The 26,483-nt window shown below is 54.5% G+C and overlaps 2 protein-coding genes across 6 annotated transcripts in view; both read right to left on the bottom strand.

Moving 5' to 3' along the window:
- Positions 1 to 241: 241 nt before the first annotated feature.
- QSOX1 (quiescin sulfhydryl oxidase 1) lies at positions 242 to 10,956 on the bottom strand. Of its 2 annotated transcripts, none has more exons than XM_071565494.1 (12): positions 10,649 to 10,956; positions 8,456 to 8,556; positions 7,097 to 7,145; positions 6,815 to 6,917; positions 5,956 to 6,046; positions 5,616 to 5,761; positions 4,888 to 5,022; positions 4,578 to 4,707; positions 2,581 to 2,703; positions 2,327 to 2,471; positions 1,900 to 2,079; positions 242 to 1,519 (listed from the first exon to the last, which is right to left on the bottom strand). In XM_071565494.1, the coding sequence occupies exons 1-12, from the start codon at positions 10,917 to 10,919 to the stop codon at positions 795 to 797; spliced, it is 2,199 nt and encodes a 732-aa protein (XP_071421595.1). In that variant the 5' UTR covers positions 10,920 to 10,956; the 3' UTR covers positions 242 to 794. The 2 variants fall into 2 exon arrangements, with proteins under 2 accessions (XP_071421595.1, XP_071421596.1); XM_071565495.1 differs by lacking the exon at positions 10,649 to 10,956 and adding an exon at positions 8,768 to 8,820.
- An 8,410-nt stretch (positions 10,957 to 19,366) lies between these two features.
- The window catches only part of CEP350 (centrosomal protein 350), a 76,479-nt gene continuing 69,362 nt past the window's right edge, over positions 19,367 to 26,483 (bottom strand). For all 4 annotated transcript variants that reach the window (XM_071564616.1, XM_071564619.1, XM_071564618.1 and 1 more), the window contains exon 38: positions 19,367 to 23,408. In XM_071564616.1, coding sequence (XP_071420717.1) covers positions 23,244 to 23,408 — 165 coding nt within the window. In that variant the 3' untranslated portion in view covers positions 19,367 to 23,243. The remainder of the gene's footprint in view (positions 23,409 to 26,483) is intronic.

The following is a 26,483-nucleotide window of genomic DNA, read 5'->3' as shown; positions in this document are numbered from 1 at the left end:
AAACCGTGAGCCACCCCAGCCACAGGGACATGCCAGCTGTGTGGGGGTGGGAGGGGGCAGCCAGCCACAGGTGCATCCTAAAGCAAAAGCAGAAAACATACAATAAAAAAATATTTAAAGGATTTTTGAACCAAGTGCTTTTCCTGGGGTGGTGGGAGGCTGGAGTGGGGACAGGGGGAAGGGGAGGTGGCACCCCACTGTGCCTACACAGCAGAGATCAGCCAACACAGCAGGACAGGGATCGGCAAAAATAATTTATTCCACTAAGACAAGCAGAGAACGAGCAACAGCGTGGGGAGGGGGTGAGGAAGGGTGGGAGGGCCCAGGCTATGTCTCGAAGAGAGGGGACACAAAATGCAGCTGAACCCACAGCTGCTGCTCCCATCCATCAGCCCCCACCTTCGGGGGCTTAAACCCCCATCCTCCTGGCCCCACTAGTGGTTGGACCCCAAAAGGGCTGCTCCCCAGCATGGGACTGGGCTTCCCAGTTTGAAACCAGTCCAGTGCCAGGGAACTTCCAAGGGGCAGCTGGGTGCCAAAACACAAATCACTGTTGGCATTCCGGCTCCTGCATGCCCAAAAACATGGCACTGTGACCTGAGAGAGGCATGTTGCAACACCTCCTTCCCACCAAAAACAGCCCTACACCCTGGGTGAGGTGACTGCCATGAGTGGGGCAGCTCCCCAGGGGGATGTGCCAAACCCTTTGCTGTCAGGGGACAAAACGCTGTCCCTGGGGTGCTCTGTCTCAGCCCACCCTCCCCAGGGACAGCCCCTGGTCCCTCCAACCCCTCTCAGGGGAAGCCAGCACGGCCTTTCCGGGAGCGGGTGCGGAGGCGGAAGAAGGTGTACATGGCAAGGAGGCACATGGAGGAGAGGAAGTAGAGGGTGATGCACAGGCTGATGTCCAGGCGGGAGAAGCCCAATCCAAGCACCCGCAGCCAGGGGCTCCTCCGCAGGCCGTCCCCAACATCCTTCACCTCCCGGAGCAGGATCCCAGGCACCCGCCGGCGCTCCCTGCCCTCCCCGGAATTCAGGGGCAGGGGGATGGTGTCCCGCTTGTTGATCCGGCGGCGCCGGGTGACTGCAGCCCGCAGGGCCTGGTTCTTGAAGTGCTGCTCACTGAAGGAGTCCAGGTCCACAATGTCCTCACCCACCTCCCGCGGCTTGGGGTTCAGCCGCACGATGCTGGGGCGCCGCGGCTCGGCTGAGCTCGGCCGCCCCGCAACTCTCGCCTCACCCTCCGCCTCCTTTTCCTCCTCTTCCTCTTCTCTTCCCCTCTCCACTCGTGAGCCCTCGGTGCCCAGTCTGGTACCAGTCTCCTCCCTGGCCCTGGGGAGGGGGTCAGGCTCGGCATAGTCCATGTAGATGTTGGCCGGGGAGAAGTGTGCCTTGAGGAAAGTGACCACGGCCGGCTCCTCCCAGGCGTGCACCCCCCGCTCCTCCTTGTGGCACTGGGGACACATGTCCGGCGGAGGCCACTGCAGCTTGGGGAACTTGGGGTCCTCTGTGTCACCTCCTGCACGGACCAGAACCAGCGAGGGGGTTAGAGGGGGCATGTGATGCACCCTCCCCCTGCACAGGTATAAACAACCTGAAGAATCCAGCAGCTGGGGATGGGGACATTTTAAGGAGCCATCTTGGGAGGAGGGGTCCTCCAAGGGCACGTGGCAGCTTTTGGGAAGCTCCCTGCAGGGGGGCATGTAAGTCCCAACTGCATCTCTGGGGCAGTCTGATGCTGGGTGACCAGCTGCTGTCCCCTGTGATGGGGAACAATGGGATGTACCCACTGCTGCACCCTGCCAGATCCATCCAGGAGTGGGGATGTTCCTCCACTTCACCTCCCCTTTTCTCTGGGGAAGATGCTCTGACTCCCTCCCCTCCTGGCATCTCCCTTACCCGCCAGGCGAGCGTTGACCTCGTTGTGGTGGGACCAGAGCCACAGAACAGCCTCCTCCCGGCTCGACACCCGGTCCATGGACTTGGCTGCCATGGCCTCGAAGTGCTCGGCACACTCCTGGCAGCCGAAGAAGTGCCGGACGTAGCAGCGCATGGTGCCCAGCACCTCCAGTGGCAGCTCTGGGGGGAGGCAGAGGATGGGGGGACAGGAGGGTGAGTGCAGACCCCACAGCATCACCAACACAGTCCCATGGCTGAGGTGGAAACCCTACACAGTGACTCTGTGTCTCTTGTTCCCCCTGCAAACCTGTCTCAGGGCAAGATAAAGAAGTGGGGGAACAAGCCTATGTCCACATGCAGCAACTGTGCCACATGTCACCCAGACACCCCTTCCCTGAGCCCCTCATGCCCCCAGGGACACCAATACCTTTGTCAGGGCCATTCTGCGCAGCCTGGACAGTCAGCAGGTGAAAGATGGTCCACAGCCCACAGGGGTAGCCACGGAAGTGGCGTTCACTGCCCTGGCAACCCACCCAGGTCACATTAGTGGGGAGCACAGCAGGGTTGGAAGCCTGGTAGACAGACAGACATGATGTTATGGGGGTGGCAGGTAATGCCAGCTGGGGGGCAAGAGGCAGGGGTAAGAAGAGTGGGGGCCCAGGATCCCCATGGGCATCTTACATCTCTGTTATTCTTCATGGCCTCCTTCAAAACATCACGGGGTAGCTCAGACTCCGTCCAGTTCCTCAGCCATCCATCCAGGGTCTGCAGGTAAGTCTGCACACAGGGGCGCCCAGGGAAGTACTGCAGAGGGGGGAGAGGGGTGAGGAAACAGAGACCCCATCCCAGGAGCAGTGGGGCAGCCTGCAGGCACCCCCAGCTCACCAGGACAGGCACTGGGCAGCACCACCATCCTCTCTGCTGGAGGGCAGCAGAGTCCTGGCAAGGTTTTGGTGCCTGTCTCCAAGGAGCTGGGGGCTGTGGCTTGTCTCTCCATGGGTGCCAAGTCCCCTGTGTGCATGTTCAGGCTCCAAACCTCAGCCCCAACTGCTGGAGGCAAAAAGCCACTCTGACCATAAGTCTGGCAAAGCCGATTAGCAGCTGCACTTTAAAACCACTCCAGAGAGAGGGGCCAGCACGTGCCACTGACGGATGGACAGACAGAGGGACCAACCCGTGGAGAGGATGAGACCAGCAGCACACAGAAAAAGTGATGGGGAAGAGAAAGGAAGGAGGGTTTTGCCAAGTCAGAGCTGTTATTTCTGGGCCTGTGGGGAATCACAGCAAAAGACACAAATTCACAAAATTCATCTGTGATCTGATCAGTTCTGCTGCAAAATGCTCTGCCACTCCAGCTCCTTGGACAGAAGGAGGCTTTACCATGCACTTCCTTGCTTTCTAGCCTTCTTTCCACATTAGGATTTTTTACCTCTCTCCTTGCCTTTAATACCTCTTGGGATTGCAATAGTTAAGGCTTGGATCTGCTGGCTGAGCTCCCCCAGGCTGAGCCCTGGGCTGGCAGCAATCCTGAGGATGCTGCTCCGTCCTGTGGATGAGCTCAGCAATGGCAGCGCTGGCTCTGCATCCTCGGGGAAGCGCTGCCACCCACCACCCACTGCTCATCGAGGGGAAGGTTTGCAGGAAGAAGTGGATCGAATAAAACCACTGCTGCTCCCCATCACCCCAGCATGCTTGTACCCTTGGCCAGAGAGCTGGTGTGATGGGGATTTATTTCTCTAACTCTGTGGTGCTCATTAAAGGGAGAAGGAGGGAGGGTGATAGCCGGGGTCAAGCAGAGCAGGAACCACACGAAGCTCTGAGCTGAGGACTTGTTGCACCAGTGGCTCATGCTTGGAGCTCTTTCCTGGGGAAGAGCAGACAGGCATGGGAGCAGGGGCTGTCCTGCACATCACTGAGAGCTACACAGGATCCAGACTGAGCCTGAGTCCCTGTGTGACAAAGGAGGGAGCAAATAAAGTGGGCATGGCTTGGTGAAGGTCTGCCAAAGAGCCCAGTCTGTGAGAAGGATGGGGATGGGGACAGGGCTCCTGCAGACCCAGAGGAGGAAATCTCAGCCAAACGCAGCACTCAGTCACAGCAGGAAATTAAACTGCCCTGCTTGTGGCTGGCTCAAAGCTCCCACTCACTTCAGCTTCACCAAGACAATAGAGAAGAAAAAAGGAGAACTTAAATTAGGCTCTTCCAGAGCCTGACTCAGAGTGGAAGTCTCTTTCCTGACCTATCAAAGGAGCCGGCATAGATCAGCTCCTGGAGCTGAGCATCCAGATCAGAGCGACAAACCTCTCTGACCATCTCTGACAACCCAGCAGGCAACAGCTTCCCTTTTGAGAAGACCTGCTGCCTCAGCTCCTCCTGTGAGTGCCAATCCTGCTCTGCCCACCAAACCCAAACTCCCACTTCTTGTTTGAAACACTCCAGCACACTCTCTTTGCTCCCATTCAGACTCTGGACTGAGTTTGGAGACTGACAGGGTTAGGCACTCTCTGACAGCAGCCATGGGATACACTGAGCACCAGGACACAGGGCTCACACCCAATACCGCCACGCTTCACTTCCTGTGAGCACTAGGACGTGGTGGCCCGTACCCTGCACTTGCACTTCACAAACAGCTCCGTGGAGGCACAGGCAGTTCCTCTCCCAACACCAAAGGTCCTCACCTTCACCAGTGTGGCCACGTAGCACTTGAAGGCGGCCAGCTGTGCTCCGGACAGCGCAGAGGCACGTGCAGCCTCCACCCGCAGCGAGTAGTGCAGCGCAGACTCCAGGTCAGCCATGTACAACTTGGAGCTGGGGAGGGCAGCACGACACGAGGATCCATCAGCCCCTTGATCTGCACCCCCGGGGACTCAGCTACGACTCAGGGTTTTCCCAGGGAAAGGCATGGACTCAGCCCTTTGCCCATCCATGGCCAAGGCACCTCCTCCTCCCACAGCCCCAGGTTGCCCAGAGTGGCGCCGGGGGTCTCACCGGTCGGCGCGGATCCGCGGGGTCATGTCACTCTCGTTGGAGGTGCTGGCGGTTGTGTTCAGCTTGTAGGAGCCGCGCGTGATGCCCGAGAGCGTGCGCAGGTAGTAGGTATAAAAGGAACGTGCCTCTGTGTGCCTGTGAGGAAGGAGAAGCTGTGAGCACATTACATCCCTCTTTCTTCCCAAGCAGCCTCCGACCCCAAGGAGGAAGCAAAGGAGATCACAGAATCACAGACTATTCTGAGTTGGAAGGGACCCACAAGGATCATCGAGTCCAACTTTTAAGTCAGTGGCCCACATAGGGGATTGAACCCATGACCTTGGCATTATTACAACCAAGTTTTTAACCAACTGAGCTGAAGGCTTATCCAGGCAGGCAATTAGACCTGGGGAGTGCATGTGGGGTGGCCCGTACTCTCCACCTGCCCTGGCAGTGGGTATCCTGACACACAACCTGGAACAGAGCTGAGCCATGCTATGCTACCCCCAGGCAGATGTGGCAAGGGGATGCCTCAGTCACAAGCAATTTTCCCTTCTGCCAGCTTCAGGCATGGCTGGCAGACCTGTTCAGTGCCCACCAGCAACCCCCTGCCAGCCGCCCAACCCAGCCACTGTCTCTCTCCTTCCTAATGAACTTTCCAACAATTATAAAGGAGCACAGAGAGATGGGGCATAAGCCTGGCACCCCACCAGCATTCTCAAACCCACCCTGCCATGTCCCACACTCACACAGGCAGGCGGGAGAATGAGCCATTGCGGAGGAGCAGATATCCAGAGGGGAAGGTGGTGACTCCGAACTTTGCCACGAGCTCCTCCTCGCTGCTCAGCACCCTCCTCACTGCCACATTCTCATACTGCAGCATGTCCAGGGCCACCTGCAAGCCCCAGGGTCAGATGTCGGGGCAGAAGGATCCCCAGTCCCACCAGGGACTTTGTACCTGCTCAGCCACCTGCAAGCTGAGCAGGAAGACTGCCTGGAGAGAATTCCCTGCCAAAGGCACCCAGGAGTTATCAGGCACCAGGGACACGGGCTCCAAGAGAAATGGGAGATAAACACAGCTATACCCACCTCTCTGCCCACAAAGGAGTTGCTCTTCTCAAAGATCAGCGCCAAGTACTGGTCCTTGTTCCTCTGGAAGAAGGTGCGAACCTCCTCGGCGCTGCAAGAGAGAGGAGGGCGGCAGCAGGTGCCTCGGCATCAGCAGGATGCTCTGCCCTCCTGCTCAGAAGGAGCTCAGCTGGGATTTGACAGGGAATGCTGGTGTGGTTCAGCCCCACTGAGCTGGCAGTTCCTCCCTGCTGAACTTTCCAGCCCAGTTTTCTGCTCTGGTTCACAGGCTTTGAGAAAACCCACCGGGATGAGGCAAGGAGGTGGAAAGCAAAGCACAGGTAGGATGGGGCAGGAGGGAGCTCCACGGTCACCCAGGGGGAAAAATAGCAATGAACCTGACCCAGGGTTGGTGGTTTTTTGGCTAGGACAGAGGCACCAGGGACCTCAAGCAAGTGCCTGGCTTAACCAGACCTTTGGGAAACCCCAATGTTCCCTTCCAGGACAGTGGAGCAACTGCCTTTATCTGGCACGGACAACCCGGATCCCAACAAAATTGTACAGAATCAAGAAAACCCTTTTTTTGGGACAGTAAAGAGTTCCTAATTGCAGAAACCTCACACAGCATGGCATGGCACTGCCATGTCCCCAGGAATTGCTTGCTCTAATTAAGGTTGATGAGCAGGTTTGTCAGGAGATGCAACAACACGGCCCATCTCATTCGGGCCACGCAAATGGCTCTACCCTGGACAGGTCATTTGGGTCTCCCTGGGTGATCCAGTGGCTGCCCCATGCTCAGTTTTCATTCAGGATTTCCCATGAAACCTGCTCCCCATGGGACAGAGGCCACCAGAGCCACCCCACATCCCACCACCCCTACCTCGCCGGCTCCAGCGGAGGACAGGCGGGTGGCCAGGAGTCCTGGCTCTGCTCAAGGTTGGTGATGATGGCATGGCGCAGATCCTCAACAGTGGCACCAGGATCTGCAGGAGGACAGGATGCCAAGGGGTCAGTCCTGGGGAAGCCGGTCCCATGGGCTGAGTCAAGGGGAGCTGCCTGGAGCTGACATGCCCTGGGCTCCCTCATATCCCAGTGCATGGTGGGTGGGGGCAGCAGGGACATTCACACCCAGGGTAAAACCCTTGTGTCTCTGAATACTCACTGGTAAGCCTTATCCCATCCTCTGCCTTCTTGCTAAAAGCTCTGAAGAACTGAAAGGGGAAAAAAAAACACAAGGGGAAACTGGATTGAGTGGTTGGAGTGGGACAGGGAGGCAGTGCAGCCCAGCAGGCTGAGACTGCCCATAGACCAGCTCTGCCTCAGTTTCCCCACGACACTGCAAGCACACCAACTGACACCAGCCACCACAGAGGGAGTTCCCAGCTGTGTTCCCATCTTTCGGGGCATCCTCCCAAGGGGAGGAATGCAGGTGTGGGCTGGGAGACTGTCAGCCAAGGGCTGAGCACTGGCAGGCAGTGGGGCAGGTGTCTGCAAGGGTCCACAGAGACAGCTGGAACCTTCCCAGCCTGGAAACCACTGTCTCCCTGCTTCAGAGCTCTGCAAAAGCAGGTGAAAGGGGTTTTCCCCACTCCTGGCCTCCCACAGTGGCTCCAGTACCCACAGTACAGCCACAGTAGAGACACCAGGTTGCATCAGCCAGGTGTTTGCTTTGCAGGCTGGGCTGGGAGCAGGGATTGTTTGCAAAAGGTGCTTGGCAGGGACGGGGGATGTGAAGCGAGTGACTTCATGGCATGGCCAGAAACGACACCTCCCTGCCCTGGGAGATGTTTCCATCAGTGTCCCACAGGCAATGGGTACTTGGTGAGACCCCAGCGCAGGGCTGGGGCCAAACCAACCTGCCCGGAAAAGCCCCAAATATGACCCCACCTTGAGCTAACCTGTTAGCTGAGACCACATCTGATAAAACCCTCAGCCCTACCTGTTCCATCTCAAGGCAATCCTGGTTTTAACTGCCAGGTTTAGCACCTGAAGTGCTTTGGCTTCACTGCTTATGTTGGAGCAAGGCTCTGTTTGCAGCGGGAAGTGCTGCAAAACGGTGTATTGACACAGCTAAAGGGCTGGGCACAGGCCCAGGAGGAGGGAAGGCATCTTGCCAGCAACCACAGGAGGCTCCCAGGAGACACAACCTCCTGCAGCATCCCTGTGCCCTCCTCCAAAACTTGTGCCTGCATACTCACTCTGCCCTCCAACAGCCTTTCCCAGGCATTTCCAACTCAGGATTCAGACTCTCCCCCATCCTAGGGCAGATCAAGCCTCTACATTTCGCCACGAAGCAGCACTTTGGTTTTTCCCCCTCCCTGTTGCTCCATCACCCAGCAGTTGTGCTGGCTGCAGCCCAGCCACAGCTATGGTTTGGGGAAGGGCAAAACAGCTCCAGCCTGCAAAGTCCCAAAGGGAGTATTTTGGTGCAACAGCCCTGTCAGTTTGATTGAGCAAGAGTGCAGGCCAAAAAGCAAAGCACAGTGAAACTCAGCAAGTGCCCGGCACACACAGCCCTCACCTTCATCGTGGGGAAGCCGGTTATCCCAAAGTCAGAGCAAACTTCCTGGTTGTCCTCGTCGGCACAGTCAATGGCCGCCAGGATCACTGCAGGCCTCCACTCTACAGGGACAGGGAATGAGGTCACCTCAGCTCAGCTCAGCCCCTCCATGGCCCCAAAAACCACCCTGCTGCCACCAGCTGCTGCCCAGAGAGCAGTGATGTCCTGCTGTGCCACTGGTACAGATCCTCCTGTCCCAAAATCACTGCCCACCCCTCGCAGAAAACCAACCAATGGTTTCCAAGCCCCAACACCCAGAGCCACAGTCCGTACTCGTGTTGGTGCCCTATTTTTTGGGCGGCAGGAACACAGGGAAAGCCGTGTGAGGCGGGACCTGGCTTTGCACGCCCTGCCCTCGCCAGTGCTGGAGCTCAGGCAGCTCTGCCCGACGGTGCCTGCCCAGCTGGTTCTGCCTGTCCAGCCTCTGCCCCAGCTCCCAGGAAGAGGCCATCGGGAGAAGGGGAGGGATGGCTAACCACAGCTCAGGGAGAGCAAGGAACATGGGCTCCAGCTTGTCTCACCCCAGACCCAGGGCATGGTCGATGACCGAGAGGGACCAAACCAAAACCAGCAGCCAAGACAAGGCACTGCAGCAGAGCCCATCCCTTTTCCAAGCATCCGCTCCCCCTCTGTGATTCTCCACCACCTCCCCAGTGAGGACCAGCAGGTCCCTGGGGTAAAAAAGAAGAAGAAATGGGAACATGGAGGCATTTTAAGCAGCTGATTTTGAAAATCAGCAAGAAAATGGAGAATAAAGCTCTGAAATGGCTTCTTCTTAGTGTAAAGGACACAAGCTGGAGAACGCCCAGCCTCTCCTTACAGCGGAACAGGGAGGGACGTGGCATCAGCACATGGATGGAGCCCGTGCTGCACATGCTGGAGGTGGGGACCTGCTGGGACTGTCCTGTGTCTCAGGTGACTGGGCAGGTGAGCTGCTTCCCACTGCCCTGGCACCCGTGGTACAGGAGGGCTGGTGACAAGCCCTGCTGCACGGAGCCAGGCACGTTCCTGGAGTCACCCGCACGTGGTGCCCGCGGGTCAGCCTGGCATCCTCCCCGTCCAGCCCACTCCGACGACAATCCACCCGTGGGAACGGCAGCGAGGATGCTGAGCAGCACGGGGGCGGCTTCCCCGCCCTGCCTCCATGGGCACAGCACCCGCCGTCCGGCTCCGGAGTGGGGAGTCCTGGGGGGAGCTCGCTCTGTTTTGGAGAGGGGCCAGGAGAGCCGGCGTTCCCCCGCGGGGCCCGGGCACGCACCCCATTCCTCACATCCTGCCCCGTTGGGGAGCGCTGACGGCATTCCCTGGGAGGGACGGCATCCCCTCGGAGGGACGGGATGCCCGGCCGGCCGGCGCCCTGACTCACCCGGCAGCGACCGCGCTGCATCAATTACGGCAATCACAGGGATGAGCTGCGCGCGCCCCGGGATGCCGGGGCAGGCAGGAGGAGCCCCGGCAGGATCAGGGGCACAGCAGCGGCGTGTGCTAGTCCCCAGGCAGGGCTGGGCACCGGCCGGGCCAGGCATCAAGGTCAAAGCCGGGAACAAGCCAGCTGGGATCAGCGCCCAGCACCCTGCCATCCCTATCCATGCGGGCACTGGGAGCAGCAGGGCTGAGGGACCGTCTGGGGGGGCAGCAGGACCCCCCATGCCCAGGGTGGGCTCAGCTCGGGTTTCTCGCAGCTGAAGGGGCTCCAGGGATGCTGCTAAGCCAGGCCTGGATATCATGGGGAGGCCCTGGGCCTTCCCACCAAGCTGACGTTCCAGGGAGGCTGGGGCTGGGCCGCAAGGGGATTTTGGGGTGCTGATGGAGAGTAAGGCAGAGAGAATTGAGGGAGCAGAGGGGATGCAGGGAGGATTTAAGAGTGCGAGTGTTGAGGAGGGTGGGACACGGGCGTGGGAGGGATTTAGGGGCGCTGATGGGGGTTCAGGGGCACAGGGAGGATTTAGGGATGCTGACAGGTGAACAGACAGAGGTGCAGAGGGAATTTAAGGGTGCAGCGGAAGACACGCGGGGGATTAAATGGCGTGCTGATGGAAGAGGTCAGAGATGGGGACAGGGTTGTGGGGAGAGGTGATGGGCACAAGGATGGCTGTGGGACGCTGATGGGAGGCAGGCGGGCATGGGGCGCGGGCAGCGGGGCCGGGCACTCACCGCGGATGTCGTGGGCCAGGGCCCGCCATGTGGGCGCGAAGTGGACGCAGTGGCCGCACCAGGAGGCGAAGAACTCGACGGCCCAGGCGCTGGGGGAGCGCAGCAGCCGCCCCTCGGCGTCCGGCCCCAGCAGCTCCAGCGGGTCGGACGGCGAGTAGAGGCGGCCGGGCCGCGCCGCGGGCAGCCCGAGCAGCAGCAGGAGCGGCAGGAGCAGCGGCGGCCCCACCGCCGGCCCCCCGCGCCCCCCGGCCCGCGCCCGCCGCCGCCACATCGCCCGCCAAGGCCGCCCCAGCCGCCCGGAGCCGCCTTTAGCGCCCGGAGCCGCCCGTGGCACCGCCCCCGAGGCGGGGCCGGGCCGGGCCGGGGCGGGGACAGCACGGGGACAGCGCGGGGAGTGAGCCCGGACACCCCCGCACTGCCCCCAAACACTCCCAGTGCCCCCGCACCGCCCCCAGGGCCCCCACAATGCCCCCACTGCCCCCGCACCGCCCCCAGGGGCCCCGCACCTTCCCCAAGGCCCCCGCACCGCCCTCAGTGCCCCCCGCACCGCCCCCGGGGCCCCCGCAATGCCCCCAGGACCTCCGCACCTCCTCCAGTGCCCCCGCACCGCCCCAGGACCCCCGCACAGCCCCGAGGACCCCCGCACCCCCCCCAGTGCCCCTGCAGCCCCCAGTACTCCAGCAATGCCACCAGTGTCCCCGCACCACCCCAGGACCCCCGCACAGCCTCCAGAACCCCCGCACCCCCCCAGTGCCCCCGCACTGCCCCAAGGCCCGCGCACCGGCCCCAGAGCCCCTCGCAATGCCCCCAGGGCTCCCGCACCGCCTCCGGGGCCCCGCAATGTCCCCAGTGCCCTGCAATGCCCCCGGGGCTCCTATACCTCCCCTCGCCGCAGGGTCACCCTCCCGTGCGGGGACAAGTGGCATAAATGGTAAAATTCTGATGTGTGGGGTAGCCCCCGAACCACTCCCTCCAGGTCCTCCCCCTCCCACCGCCCCCACACCACGGGGGGGAGTCCTCAATATTCCCCCGAACTCCTCTCAGTGCCCCCACAGTGTGTGTGTGTGGGGGGTGTCCAACACCCCCATAGTCCCCCCATATCAGGGGGAGCCTCAAATGCCTCCCCTGGTCCCCCCTCTGTGCCCTCACACCACAGGAGAGTTCCCAAAAACCCAGACTAGGCTCGCCCTGACATTCCCCCCATCATAGGGAGGGGGAGCCTCAATACTGCCCCAGCCTCCCCTCGGCACCCCCAAATCGCAGGGGGACTCCCAGTAACATCCTCAGCCCTCCTTTGGCACCCCCAAATCGCAGAGGAACCCCCAATAACCCACTGAGCCCTTCCTGGCACCTCCAAATTGCAGGGGGACCCCCAATAACCCCCTCAGTCCCTTTTTGCACTCCCAAATTGCAGGGGGACCCCCAATAACCCCCTCAGTCCCTTTTTGGCACCCCCAAATTGCAGGGGTGCCCCAGTAACCCCCTCAGCCCTTCTTTGGCACCACCAAATTGCAGGGGGGTCCCTAATAACCCACTGAGCCCCTTTTTGGCACTCCCAAATCACAGGGTGGCCCCCAATACCCCTTTAGCCCCCACCACATTGGGGGAGCCCCCCACTCCACCCTCGATGCAGTGCCACCCTCCAGTGAGGGGGGAGATGGCATCAGTGATAACTTTCTGATAAAGCAAGGAATGCCCAGGGAGGTGGTGGAGTCACCGCCCCTGGAGGTGTAAGGAAAGACTGGACATGGCACTTTGTGCTCTGGTCTAGTTCACGTGGTTCTGTTTGGTCACAGGTTGGATCTGATCACCTTGGAGGTCTTTTCCAACCCAACTGATTCTGTGATTCTGTAATGGCAAAGGCGGCTGATTCAGCCCCAAAAACTGCAGTGCCACCATTACAGGCAGTGTCTGACTGTCACTGGGCACCACCCACCAGACATCCTGTGGGATGGGGAGCACCAAGAACCTCCTGCCCTTGCCTCAACCCTGCCAGAGATGCCCAGCAAGGATACCCAAAATCCAGCTCCTGTGTCCAAAATAAGCAGCCTTCATTCCCAATGGCCCCTTCAAGGCAATGGGTTCAAACAGAGTAGTTTTAGATTAGAAAATGCAGAATCTTCCCTGTGAGGGTGGGCAGGTCCTGGCACAGGCTGCCCAGAGAAGCTGTGGCTGCCCCATCCCTGGAAGTGTCCAAGGCCACGTTGGACAGGGCTTGGAGCAACCTGGGATAGTGGGAGGTGTCCCTGCCCCTGGCAAGAGGTTGGAACTGGCTGTTCTTTAAGGTCCTTTCCAGCTCAAACCATTCCAGGACTCTATGATTCCACCCTCCCGGGGCCGTGCCTTGGCTCACGCACACACCCACGTCACCAGCTCCCAGGAGGAAGGTGCCCGTTGCTCAGAGCCCCGGGGCAGAGCCAGGCACTGGAGGGGTGGACACAGCCCCAAAATCCAGCCCTCTGCTCCCTCCCCAGCCCCTGAGGCCAGGGAACCCCTGGCACTGGGGGTGTTCGTGGATGATGAGGCTGGTTGCTGGCTCTGTCCCCAGGAAGGACATTATCCATGCTGGGCCCCACCTAGGTATTTTAGGCAGACTTGCCATGCTAGAAAAACAAGCCTGCCAGAGCCCAGCCTTGCCAGGGCAGCAAAGGGCAGGGGCTCCACAGCAAGCTCAGTTCCAGGGAGCGAAGGGGTTCCCGAGACAGACCAGCCTGGAGGGACAACCTGCCAGACACAACCCCTGGGATTGCTCCCACCCATCTTCTGCGGGTCCAGGCTGATAGGAACAGGGCAGAAGATGGTCTGCTCCAGCCTTGCCAACTGTAATTAAATGCTTAAGGGATTATCACACCTCACTATCCAACCAGGATGGAGAGACTCAGCCTGGCCAGTGCAGGGCTGCTCTGAAAGGTGGTCCCTCACTACTGACAGAGGTGTTGCCAGGACTTGTCTTCATCCAGCTGGTGATTAAAAAGGAAAAATCCCTGTGTTTAAGGATGTCATCACCGTTATCTTACCCTGGGTCAAAGTCTTTATTTTCCAGGCTCATCAGCTTGATTAGGTGACAAAAGGTGAAGGAGAGGTGCTCAGCACCAATGTAATTGCCAGCATCCTCCCCATCCAGCTCATCCCTTCCTCCGAGGCAGCCCAAATTCCTTGAATCCTTTTTTAGATGAAAAAGCAGCATCTAACCCGAAGGTGCAGGGGCAAGAGCCCACACCCCAGGGCTCTGGCTCCTTTTGGGGTGAGCCACGGCATTGCTCATCTGCCAAAGCCCCGGGGTGGGGATGCTCCTGCTTCCTGCTGTCCTGGGAACAGCGGGGACTGCCACGACCCTACTGCCCAGCTGGCACTGTCTGCTCTCAAGGCTCCCCAGGTAACAGCCTCCTTCAACAGCAGGGTGTGGAGTTTTCCAGCCACAGAATTGCCCCCAAAAGCCTTTTTTTTTCCTTTCAATACTGCCACAAAGCAAGAGAGGAGGCTTTTCTTCCACTTCAAACTGTGAAGAGATGAATTTGCAGAACACCCTGAGACAGGGCATGAGAAATAAAAGATGAAGCAGAGATTTTGAAAAAAAACCTTTTAAAGATGGATTTAAGAGTAACTAAGATGAACTAAAAGCAATCAAGAAGCTGTAGAAGTCTGGGGAGGTTTCAGAAATACCCTCCCAGTGCTGTCTGCCTTTTGTTCTGTCTGCCAGCAGAGCCTGCAGGCAGCAAAGCCATAGGATGGGTGCTGGTGACCCTGGATGCCTGGCTGCTGAGCCCCAGCCAGCCCTAAAGCCCAGCTTTAGCCTCCTATGGCACCTTTAGGAACCTACTTGGTTTTCACAGCAAAGCCTTCGGCACCCACCTCAGCATCCTTTACTTTGGGAAGAGTTGACCTTCACTCCTGCACAGCAAGGCCATGGGCCAAGGATGACCATAGAGGTTCCCATGCTGCACAAGTCTCCTTGCAGCAGCTGAGCAGTGGCTTTAGTTCATTAAGCTCATCAGCTCTAAAATCTCCTTTCCCAGACTAACACCCAGCAGGAATCTCCTTGAAGTCAATGAGGCGTGGGCAACATCAACAGGCTGAGAGCCTCAAAGGCCGACACGATCTCACCAAAATAATTTCAGCCCTGCAGAACTTGTTTTTTGCACCCAAAATGGATCATTTTCACAGACACAAAACTACCCAGGTCACCTCTGTGCTGGGTTAGAGAAGGGAGGAGGAAAAAGCACTTGGGTTTTATGTATTCAGCCCTTGAAGTGATGGAAAGGACTGCATTTAAAAAATGGAAAAAGGCTTTTAATGCCCATTTTTAAAAGCATGAATCTGCCTGCAAACACCAAGAGCTCAAAATGGCCAGGTGAGCCAACCCAGGACGTTCTTGCTTCCCTTTAGTTGTGAAGGTGTGGGGCCAGGAAGAGCCTGAAATGGACTTTCTTCCTTGAAAATTAAAGAACACGTTCCTACCTAATTGTGTGATTCCAGGAACTGACTCCAAGGAAAACACGCAACCAATGCAAGACTCATGGTACAATCATGGCAACCCCGTCACTGGCACTGGCATTATGGAGGCTGTTCACAGGAGTTTGTCCCTAACTTCCCTAGAAGTGCCTTGGAAATACTAGTTGCAGAGGAGGCTCGACAGTTTTCCTCTCTCCAGCTCCTCAAGATGGGAGTGATGAACCCAGTGGAGCCCTCCTCAATCTGCAACACAGCACTGCCTAAAATGTGGTCCTTCTGTAAATAGAAGAAAAAGCCTCATTTCCCCAATTAGTGTCTCCAAACAACCTCAGAGGGTGTGTGAAAATTGTGCCACCTGCCACCTCCCCAACATTCCAATCCAGGTGGCACTTTTCCACCGGTGGCACGAGTCACACCTCCGCTGAGACAAGACCTTTGGCAGCATCTGTGCCACAGACCTGCCAGCTTTGCCAAGACAGGGAATAACACAGGGAGTGGATGTGAACCCCAACTGCCTCTCACACCCTGCATTGGCTGACACCTGTGAAGACCAGGAAGGCGCCTTGTAGCTCCCACTGGTAGCTGGGAATTGCTGACTCCATGAGACAGGTTTGGTCGGAAATAGTTGATTTCTACCTTTCAAGCCCAACCAGCCTGTAATAACAAGAGGTGTAAAAGCAAATCCGGGGTGCATTCTCAGGATGTGATGAATGTGTTCACGTAGTTTGCGTCTGCAGAGAGACTACAGCAGTACCAACCTCCCTGCTATTCACCCTCTGCTGATTCATCCCTGCTCCAAAGGATGGCAGTGATGCTGCCCTTGCTCTTTTTGGAGGAACCTGGGGGGACCAGGAGGAACTGGCACTGTCCTTGGTATGTCTGGGTTGGAAACTTTTTACCTTCAAATTTAAGAAGTACCAACAGTCATCAACGATCACCATGACCCAGGCTGCACAGAGATGATGTTTTCCACTCCAGCTCATCTTCCCAGTTTCCAGGAGCAGATCGGAGGAGGCCACACCACCCAGATTTGCCACATCATTATTTGGCAGGTGGTTTAATTGCAGTTCATGAAACTGAAAATACCACAGGGATGACAACGGAGCACTCCCCTCTTGCTGTGACTGTAGTCCTGCAATGTAAGCAAGGGCTCACCTATCAAGGACTGCTGTGCCCAGTCACAGGTACACTGAGCAGTACTGGCTCCATCACTGCCATGGAGCAACACAGACAGACACAGATATTGGATCAGGCTCCTTGCTGAGTGTCTCAAGCCAAGCAACATGAAGGGTGGGATCCCCTACAGCCTCCTTTATTTTGCTGGAATAAAAGGAAATAAAATCCCTGGAACACCCCCACACTGGTGTTAATTCCACCTCCAGTGAATGCTCAGACAAAATCAAAGTTTGAGTCAGCCTGGATTTCACTGGGTGGTGAGAGACAGGTCAGCCTGCAAGAGGAAGCCACTAGGAAACAACAGTGGAGAGGGAACACAGCCCAAGGGACACAGAAGGTCTTGTACAGGTACAGCAAAGGGCTGGAAAACTGGAGCCAAGAGAAACATTCAGAGCAGGAACCAACCAGACCTGCTCCAGGCCATCCTCCCACAGCACGCTTGACAGGCAAATGAAAGGAATCTGTGCTTCAAGTGTCTCCTCTCTATGCCCCTGATTCTGCCCAACTCACCATCCTGAACAGAGCTGCTCTGTTCTCCTTTTCCCCAAACTTCTGCAGGATCTTATTCAGGAGAAGGCAAGAAGGTGGGGACGTGGGTTTGTTTACTCTAGTTTTCAGGTCTCACAGGGTGCCTTTTCCCTCCCCCACGGGACCCGCATCCCAGAGAATGCCCTGTGCTTTCAAACTCCATTACATCTCATCTGCATTCCTGCCAGGCAGTGGCCCATGCTCCGGGCTGGGTGCCAGTGGCTGGGCAGTCCCCCTCCTTCTCCTTCCTGCACTCAGAAACCTGCTGGCGTTCGGCAGCTCCCCACCAGCTCCTTTTCTTCCGAGGGCTGTGCTAATGAGAGCCCAGACATTGCAGCAGCTCTTGTGCCAGGCAGGGCACAGCGACGTCTGGAGCAGAGTCAACATTTCAAGTGCTCCAGCACTGCTAGGCATTTTTAGGACGTGGGATGGCTGCAGCTGGCATTAAATCCCCTGGGAGCGGGTGGTACCCGGGAAGGGAGGCACCACAACAGCCCCACTCATGCAGCGTTCCATTGGGAAGGCGGCTGCCTGTCATTGCCCAACCCGGGAGTTGCAGCAGGTCCGCAGGTGAAACGGCCGTCAAAGAGAACCGAGGGTGCCGGGAAGAGTTGCACAAGCACCACGGTAGAAAGTCAGCGCCGAAGTGAAGCAAGGTAGACTTGCAAATGAGGAAATGAGAGCCTTCATCACGCTGATTACTGGGCATGCTGGGCAAGGACAGCAGCAGCAGTGTGGCAGTTTGCTGTGTCACCCGCCGGAGCGCCTGGCAGCGCTCCCACCGCTCCATCCGCTTTTAAAGGAAGCCAGTTCTTCGGCCAGAGAAGCACAGATCAATTTTTGGTTTGTTTTTTTTCCGACGTGAAATGCACTTTAAGCTACTTCCAGGGATGGATGCTGACGGCTGCAAGCAGATCACTGTCCAGAAATACGGGATGCATGGAGCAAAATCGCTGCGGGGCGAGGAAAGCCGCGACACGGATGCTCTCCTGCTGCTCGCTAATGAGCGCACAGAGGCTGCAGCACCACTTTGTCTCAGCCCTTTGGACATAAACGACCCACCGCTGCATTTGGCCGGTTCACCCGCTGAGCTCAGAGAGCTGTGACGTGCTCCTGTCTGTACACAGGCTTTGGATGGTGTTCCCGACACGCTCCGCTGAGGAACCAGTCCTACTACAGACTGGCACTGCGGGACTGCAGCAAAGCTGCTTCCACAGTGAACACAGCAAGTCCTCCTCCTCCTCCAGGATGAGGTACCTACTTAACGAGAAGCAAAGAACAAATAACTGCTCAGCACAAAGCAATGCCTTGGCAATGGTTTAGCTTACACAGGGCCCCATATTCAATGCACCCACCCCTCCCAGGCAGAGCAGGGTGCTGAGGAGGAGACTGTCATGCAGTGCCCTGCAAGCTGGAGAGACCAGCGCTGGGTTTTGTACAGGTCATAGAATCATAGAATGGATTGGGTTGGAAAAGACCTCCGAGATCATCAAGTCCAACCCTTGGTCCAACTCCAGTCCCTTTACCAGATCATGGCACTCAATGCCACGGCCAATTTCAGGTTAAAAACCTCCAGGGATGGGGAATCCACCCCCTCTCTGGGCAGCCCATTCCAATGCCTGAGCACTCTCTCTGCAAAGAATTTTTTTCTGCTCTCCAACTTCAATTTCCCCTGGCAGAGCTTGAGCCCATCGTGCCCCCTTGTCCTATTGCTGAGTGCCTGGGAGAAGAGACCAGCCCCCACCTGGCCAGAACTTCCCTTCAGGTCTGCAGTAAACGGAAAGCAAAGCCTTTTCAGTCGGACTTTAGGCATCAAAACACAGCAGAGGTACCGGGTCAGCAGCAGCCACAGGCAATGAGGAGTCTCAACAAACACCTGAGTTCTGGGCTTACACACCTCACGTTGCCACTCCAGTGCCACGTGCCCACACGCCTGTGGTTTGGCACTGCAAGTGCTCAGCCATCCTCTCACAGAGCGCCAGGACCGCTCACAGGTTCCACTGGTTTGGTTTTTTGTGCTGGAAAGGAAAGAGCCAAGATTAGGAAGTTCCACCAATACATAAAGTTTCCAGAGAGCAACATCTGCCCCATCAGTGAAGGAGTGATTGGTGCTGGTAACAGCAGCTCTGTAGAGCTGTAACAATCTGGGAGCCTAATTAAGGGATCTGAAACAAGACTCTCTGAAGAATTTAATTCCCACAGTGTTGTTTAGCATAAAAACAGCTCCCCTCTCCCAAATGTTTTAAACTGTGAGGTTTTCAAAACCTGTTTTAAACACACATGTACAAGGAGTAGTTTTCCTGACTTTGTGCACTCCAACAACTGCGCAGTGTTATTTTCTGTTTTTATCAACACTCAGCTTTAACAGTAAGGAAATTCTAACAATGTTATGATTAAAATGAAGGCAACTCTAATGGGATTTTGTGGACTGTGATTGGCATCCCAAGTACAGCATCAGGCGGAAAGGGGAACATACGAAGGGTGAATCTTCAGGACACCTTCAGAATTAGCAACCATTTGGGTAATTACAAAGTTCCATTTTACAAAAACCAGGAAACAAGATTAATTTATAAATCAATTTATTTACAGATTTTGTTCTTTTAAAGTACATTTCAGTTACCAAAGATATTTACACTGGTGTACACAGGGACCCCCCTGGTTATTTTACATTTCTTAATTACAAAAAAAAAAGAAACCCCAACCCCTCCACATCCTCAGGTCTGTCTACTGTGCAAAGCCGCTGTGGATGTGAACATGAGCTGAAACTGGCCCAAACCCCAAGTTACCAGGTTATTTACATAGACACAGTAAACAGGTTTCTTTTCAGCATCTCCACAACACAGTACAGGGGGAGACAGAGCCTCCCAAAAGGCGGCTTTGCAAATGTGTATCAAAAGGCTCTGCAAAGTCAAGGAAAAATAGTAAATGCAGGTTAATTACAGTATTCCTTTCATCTGTATATAATCTTGCATTTAACACTTAAATTACAAATAAGTTCGATAATTTTCTCTGTTTTAGTTGGTTTGTAAACACTTCAGATGCACTAACTACCTTGTAAGATTCAACTGTTTCTCTGCTGAAAAGTACTGTATTTTCCTAGTAAGGTAGCTAAGGGATATGAAAGTGGGAACTGCACACAGTTCCTTGCAGAATAGTCACTTAAAAGGTCTCTATCACTGTGCTACTGAAGGTCTTCTGCAGGTACACACTTATTCAAGTATTGCAAAAAGCTAAGGCCACTTTTTCAAGAAAGGAAAGGGAACAAGATGGGATTTTCCAATCCCTCATTCCGCCTTGTGAGCAACAAGCCTTTTCTGCAAGGCAGAAGTACTGATATCCCACAGCTGGGCTCACGGAGCGCCCTGCTGTGACAGAGGTACTCGTGTTCCATTTCTCACAAGCCTGGGCTTTCCCACCTGGCTGTGGGATCCTTCCCAAAATGGAGCAGCATCACCCCAGTGATGGCAGCCACTGCCCCAAACAGCTCATGGGTCTCAGCAAAACGCCTCGGCCTTGAGTCTTCTGATGTGGTTGCACTGAGATAAGCAGGACCCAGAAATAGCATCTTGTTCTTATCAAGGGAAGGTTGGGGAGAGAAGCAGAGAATTCAGCCTGTTTGTGGGACCCCAGGCTGCCCCACATCTCCTCATTACCAGCCCAGCCCACACAGACCACTGCAATAATCAGTCCACCAGTACTCAACCCACTCGAGGTTTTGAACATACACTCCACTCAAAGCAACTCAACACACTTGAGGTATTGAGAAGGGAATTCACGTACGTTCAAGTCTTTTAGGGTTGCTCCTAGCAAGGATTGCTACTAAAAATAAATGGTGATGTCTGCAAAGGAGTAAAGCCATTAGTCAGACACAGCTTCCTTCTCTCCAAACAGCTGTCAAAATAGTTACTGCTTCTCTTGAGGGTACTAAAGCCAGTGAGACAAAAGGTAACAATCTCCTTGTCAGGCCCAACTGTACAACCCCCTCCCTGCTGCTGAACAGACTGGAAACACCCCTCAAGTCCCTCAGAATGGCCAAAAAGCCTTAGGGATGCAGGGCAACCTTCTCAACACTGGCCACAGTATCTACAGACCAGAACCTAACCTGATGCTCCAGGTACAAACCTCGCTGCAGGTTTCTGCCCTCTTTCTTCAATTGCTACCTATAAAAATAGCAATCCTTGCTATTGAAAAGATACACCCAGGAAAGGGAATGTGAGGTGGTGACCCAGTGAGTGACACTGTGCTGGTTAAATGTAGCAGCTTTAGTTTGCTTCTGTCTTAAGAGTTTCCTGGTTCAGCATCATGACACGTTACATGGACAAATGAATCACTTAAGAAAAAAAGCTGAGCAATGCTCCACCAAGACTTCCAGTCAGCCAGAAGGGCCACCACTGTGGGACAGACAGGCCTATGCCCACTGGAGGTGTCCTTATCCACCACTACCACCTCCTCCTCCTTCCACTCATTAAGCTCCCACGGATATGGCTCCCCATTAACTCACAAGTGAGGTGCTGGCAACACTACACCTGAGAATCTGCACGGACCTCTGGCAAATCCAACATTTCCCAGTGCTGTCCCTGAAGAATTACCAGCTGTGTGTCATTGTGCAAAATGCAAATATTCCAAGGATAGCTTTCAAAACAACCCCAAACTCAACAAAACTCAACAAAAAAGAAGGTGGAAAAGAGAAACCAAACTGGAGCAGCAGCAGAGGTGTGCACAGTGGGAAGCTCAAGAACCAAGCACATGAACAAAAGGGTTGAGATGTCCCCACCATGCCTGTTGTGGGCCACAGGATCTCTGGGGCACCTCTGAGGGCTTCAGAGTCTTTCTGCCCTCCAGTATGTCTGGAGAACTGACTCTTCTCTGGGTCTTGTCCCAGGTTAGCAAACAGGGACATCCACTATTAAGGCATCAGCATTCGATCCCAGATTGTCCGTGATCCTCCAAGAAAAACACAAGGATGGGAGGAACAAGGTAGGAATGAGTACTCAGCAGAAGGACACTGCAGTTGAATCCAGCACCAAACCAACCACATAACAGCTGCCCACGGTGAAGCAGTTCCAGGAAAGGAAGGAAACAGACAGAGCCGTGAATTTTCACATCATTTTTCAGCTCAGCCCCCTCAACTCTCCATTGTCTCCGAACCAGGTGTGGTGAAGCCCCACTCCTAGTCCTGTCTTTGCATCCCAACCTCAGTCACTGAAGTTTGGTTCTTCTCACCTTCATCCCCCTTGTTATAACTGTCTCAAGAAGCTGGAGGTTTTGTGTGAAGAATATGGGGCTTTGGAAGGTTCCAAATCAGATGCTCTCTCAAGTTCGTCTGTCTCAAAACACAGGACAGTGTAGCCAACTGCACAGGACACTCTCCTATAACCCACTTAATAAATTATCTGAAAATAAATAAAAAACCCACAAGCACAAAACATGCAGACAGTCAAGCACCAGACACCACTTTCTTTGGTGAATACACTCTGTTCTCTAAATTGTTCAAGTAACAGCTTCTCCCACTTATTAGGTGACAGTGAGGGAGAAAGCTGAGGGATTGAAGGCCAAATTTTTGTGAGGAAAGATTTTCACTCCTGCATGTCTCGTGCCTGAGAAAATCCTGAGTATCCACTATCTGGGAGCAGCTGGTGCTCCAGGAAGAGAAGTGCTACACGGTAGGAGGAAAGTTGTCCATGGGCTCATCTTTCACACTTGACATTAGGTGGCCTTTGTCTTGCTCCACCTTGGGACTGAAGCAAGTTACATCGGCAAAGCAGCAAGAATTCTTTACTTGTATGCAGGAAGCAACATCATCTAATCTCCCTGGACTGGGCTGGCACCACGCTTCGTACTACATCACAGAAGAAAGATGAAAACCAGCTTCACAAAGAAGTGAATTAAATGGGCTCTGGAGCAGAAGGAACTGATGCACCTTGTTAGGGCTGCAGGAGAAGAGGTGTTAAGATTAAAATACTGTTCAGTATGGTGAGTCTCCATTTATGACCAAAACCTGACCAAACTGTTGCTTCTCCAAATGACTGACATTTCTAAAGACAAGCTGAGTACTGATGGCTGACAGCCACTCCAGCAGAACAGCCAATCTCCAACTTAACCCAACCCTTTGAGGGAACAAGCTGAACATGTCCAAACCCCAGGCCAGGGCCCCAGACAGCTGCTGACAGTTCTGTGCTATAACTGCACTGGCACATGAACAGCCTTGAGCACTCCACAAAGCAGCCCCAAGCGCAGCCTCAGTTTGTTCCAAACAATAAATCCTGTGCGAGGTCTCGAGTGGCAGCAGATGCGAGTTCAGGTTCCTTTAATCACATCTCAACTGTCTTGAAAGCCCGAGCGTGGCAGTTCAGCTGCAGCAGTGCAGGTGGAGAGCAGGTCAGGGGTCACAGGGGCCCTGGCTCCATGGTTGAGCAGCTCTGAGCTCGCTGCAGCACTGTCAGACAAGCAGCAGCCTCCGCTGTTTCTCGTTTATCTGGTTCAGCACATCAACAGTGTCTCTGATTAAGGCCTCGAAGATCCCATCTGCCAGCTGCATCTTCACACACAGCTCGTCCTCGTCGTAGTTCACCCACTGCGCTTCCTCCTCGTGGAGCTCCTGCACCTTGGAGGGGAGAAAGGCAACACAAACGTTACAATTCTGTTGCTCTAGGATAACATTCCCTGCAAAGTTCCAGAGACAGTCCAGAACAGTGTGCATCTGCCAACAACACATCTGTCTCTGTGAGAGATTACAGGAAACGCTTGGAATAGCAAAATGAATATAGATCTGTGTGAATCAGGTTATTTCACTCTATGAACAGTTTCTACCTTTCACTGCAGCATCCATGTTAAAGGATGTCATATGCCTGCTCAGGTTTTTCACTTGAAAGAACTCAGCTAATGGGATAGATACTCTTGGCCAACAGCAGAAGCTTATTAAAAGAGTCCCTAATTATGTATTTGCAAGAAGCTGACTCCATGAGGCTTAAACTGCTAAGAAATTATGCAAAGGCCTTGAAAAGGAGAAGGAGAAAGAGAAAAGACTTTACTGCAGGTCAGTTTAAGGAACTTCAAGCAAATAACTTTTTCCATTCTGCTGTATAGGAAGACAAAATGCTGGCAGGTTTTAAGACAGCATTATAACTCCTGTGCACAGAATACTCTGCTTTGTTGGATTTGCACAGAATACTCCATGCTTCATTGGATTTGACAGCATTACTACAAATGGAATTCTGTACCATTACATTCAAAGAGTACTTATTTCCTTCTATTCCTAAATGACTGACAAAGAAAATCCTCTTTTACTGGTCATTGACAAATAGGTGATTTGGTATCAGACTGAAATATGTAATTTCATTCAGCAAATCTCCAAAACTGGATCTCTCCAGTGAAACTTATTAAAAATTTGTTTTAATGACTGTTTCAGTATCACAGACACATCCTAATGAAGCTCAAAAATTTAGAAAAGAAGGAATGGGTGCAAACATCACTGACATTTAAAATGACAAAGAAAACCTGTTGAAAGGTCTTTCTGTGCTAAGCTTCAATGGAAAGCTCCTCTGACCACAAATCTCACACTCTGAACTCAAAATACATTTAGATAGTACAAGTGGGGTGGACACCTAAACACTGCCAGACCAAGGGTAAACACACTGAAAAATCCACTAACTCAGGATCTACATGTAATAGTGTTGTTTTCTAAGGAGAGGACATGAGCTTTGGCCCCAACACCCTCTCTTCCTTTTTCCTGAAGCCAAACCTCCCAGAAACTGCTCTGCTTTGAGGCTGACAGCTGCTGCAGCATCACGATGATTCAATAACCCAGGCACAGGGTGAAGCCCCAGAACAGGCACTGCTGCAGGGTTTGTAGCCATTCATAAGGCCCCAGTTAAACACAGGGTTTCAGTGTGACAGCTCCTTTCCTCTCTCTGGGGCTTGGGGAGAGGGGCAGGGATCTCATCCTGCAAACAGCTTTGGAAGAGTCACGCTCCCTGCATACAAATCTGTGCTACCACCACCAGCGCCTTTGTCCCACACAGCTGTCAAACAGGAGGCATTAATGGCTTCATTAGCTTCTTACTAATAAGGAAGAAACAACGTTATTGGCAATCAAACCTTGAACCAGTGTTGTAGGTGAAAAATAATTTAAATGGTAGGCTAACAAGTGGCAGATAATTGGGTGTGGGTTTGTGTGGGGGTGAATGTCTGAAACAGACTCCTGAACCCTCCCACAGAAATGTGCTGCCTGCAATCTGTATGTGCTGGTTGTAAATTCTGATAAAATAAACAACAGCAGCATGTCCTGAGCCCTCCCATCAATAAAGAGCCGTAAGTGAGAAGCAGGAATTTAGAGACTGATCATTTGTGGTGTGTCCGCATTGCAGACCGTTCAGATAAGGAAAAGCAAGAGGACACAGGCCATGAAAAGAACAGGTGGTGCCAAAAAGAAGGGTTCCCAAAAGCAGAAGTGGTTTGGGAAAGAAAACGGGGGGTCCAAAGTAAAAAGGTGGGGAGATCCTGGCTGCAGGAAAGATCCTGGAAATGGGGGAAGATCCTAAAGATAAAGGAGGTGGGTGGAGACAAATGCTGGGGGACGCCCAGGGACCTTGACCCATGTCTAAGGCTGGTAACCAGGAGCAGCTGCACGATACTGACTGATGGGATTTTCTGCCTGGCCCTCCCAAACCAGCAGCCACTTCACTGCTAAAAAGTGAGGTCAAGACCTAGGGAAGGTCCTTGATCCAGGCAGAGAAAGGCTGTATGTTTAATAGCAGAAGAATGATGAAGACAGAAAAACAGTGTTGTGATTAGTTTTCTCTTGCCTCTACCATTCCCCTCTCCCTCAGAGGCACAGTGCACAATTTCCTTTGGCATTAGGAGGGCTTCCTTGAGCATACTTTTGGAAAACTGAGAGAATGTGCAATTCACAGCTGCAGGCAAGTCTTGTTTATGGTGTATTCAGAACACGTGTGGGCACTGCCGTGCTGCTCTGCAGCCATCTGAGCCAAGGGATTGCCTAGAAGGCCAATGGGATCCTGGCCTGGATCCAAACTAGCGTGGCCAGCAGGCCCAGGGCAGTGACCCTTCCCCTGGACTCTGCCTTGGGGAGGCCACACCTTGAGTGTTGTGTTCAGTTCTGGGCCCCTCAGTTCAGGAAAGAGATTGAGGGGCTGGAGCGGGGCCAGAGAAGAGCAATGAGGCTGGAGAAGGGACTGGAGCACAAGTGCTGTGGGGAGAGGCTGAGGGAGCTGGGGGTGTTTAGCCTGGAGAAGAGGAGGCTCAGAGGTGACCTCAGCACTGTCTGGAACTGCCTGAAGGGAAGTTCTGGCCAGGTGGGGGTTGGTCTCTTCTCCCAGGCACTCAGCAATAGGACAAGGGGGCACGATGGGCTCAAGCTCTGCCAGGGGAAATTGAAGTTGGAGAGCAGAAAAAAATTCTTTGCAGAGAGAGTGCTCAGGCATTGGAATGGGCTGCCCAGAGAGGGGGTGGATTCCCCATCCCTGGAGGTTTTTCAAGTGAGATTGGCCATGGCCCTGAGTGCCATGATCTGGTAAAGGGCCTGGAGTTGGACCAAGGGTTGGACTTGATGATCTGGGAGGTCTTTTCCAACCCAATCCATTCTGTGATTCTGTGACTCCTTTGTCTGGGAAAGGTTTGATCCATTCCTTGTGTTACCACAAAGTGCTCCACAGCAGTG

This window comes from Pithys albifrons, chromosome 10 (genome assembly GCF_047495875.1).
Source record: "Pithys albifrons albifrons isolate INPA30051 chromosome 10, PitAlb_v1, whole genome shotgun sequence".
Taxonomy (NCBI): domain Eukaryota; kingdom Metazoa; phylum Chordata; class Aves; order Passeriformes; family Thamnophilidae; genus Pithys; species Pithys albifrons.
This window is presented reverse-complemented; position numbering and strand designations above follow the sequence as displayed.

What these genes read in the sequence shown, in the direction of transcription:
- QSOX1 (XM_071565494.1), bottom strand. Translation starts at nt 10,919, where the DNA reads ATGTGGCGGCGGCGGGCGCGGGCCGGGGGGCGCGGGGGGCCGGCGGTG. An exon ending in CCTGGCCCACGACATCCGCG is followed by an intron (nt 8,557 to 10,648) that starts GTGAGTGCCCGG and finishes CTGTCCCTGTAG; the next exon opens with AGTGGAGGCCTGCAGTGATC. An exon ending in GGTCAACGCTCGCCTGGCGG is followed by an intron (nt 1,520 to 1,899) that starts GTAAGGGAGATG and finishes TGGTCCGTGCAG; the next exon opens with GAGGTGACACAGAGGACCCC.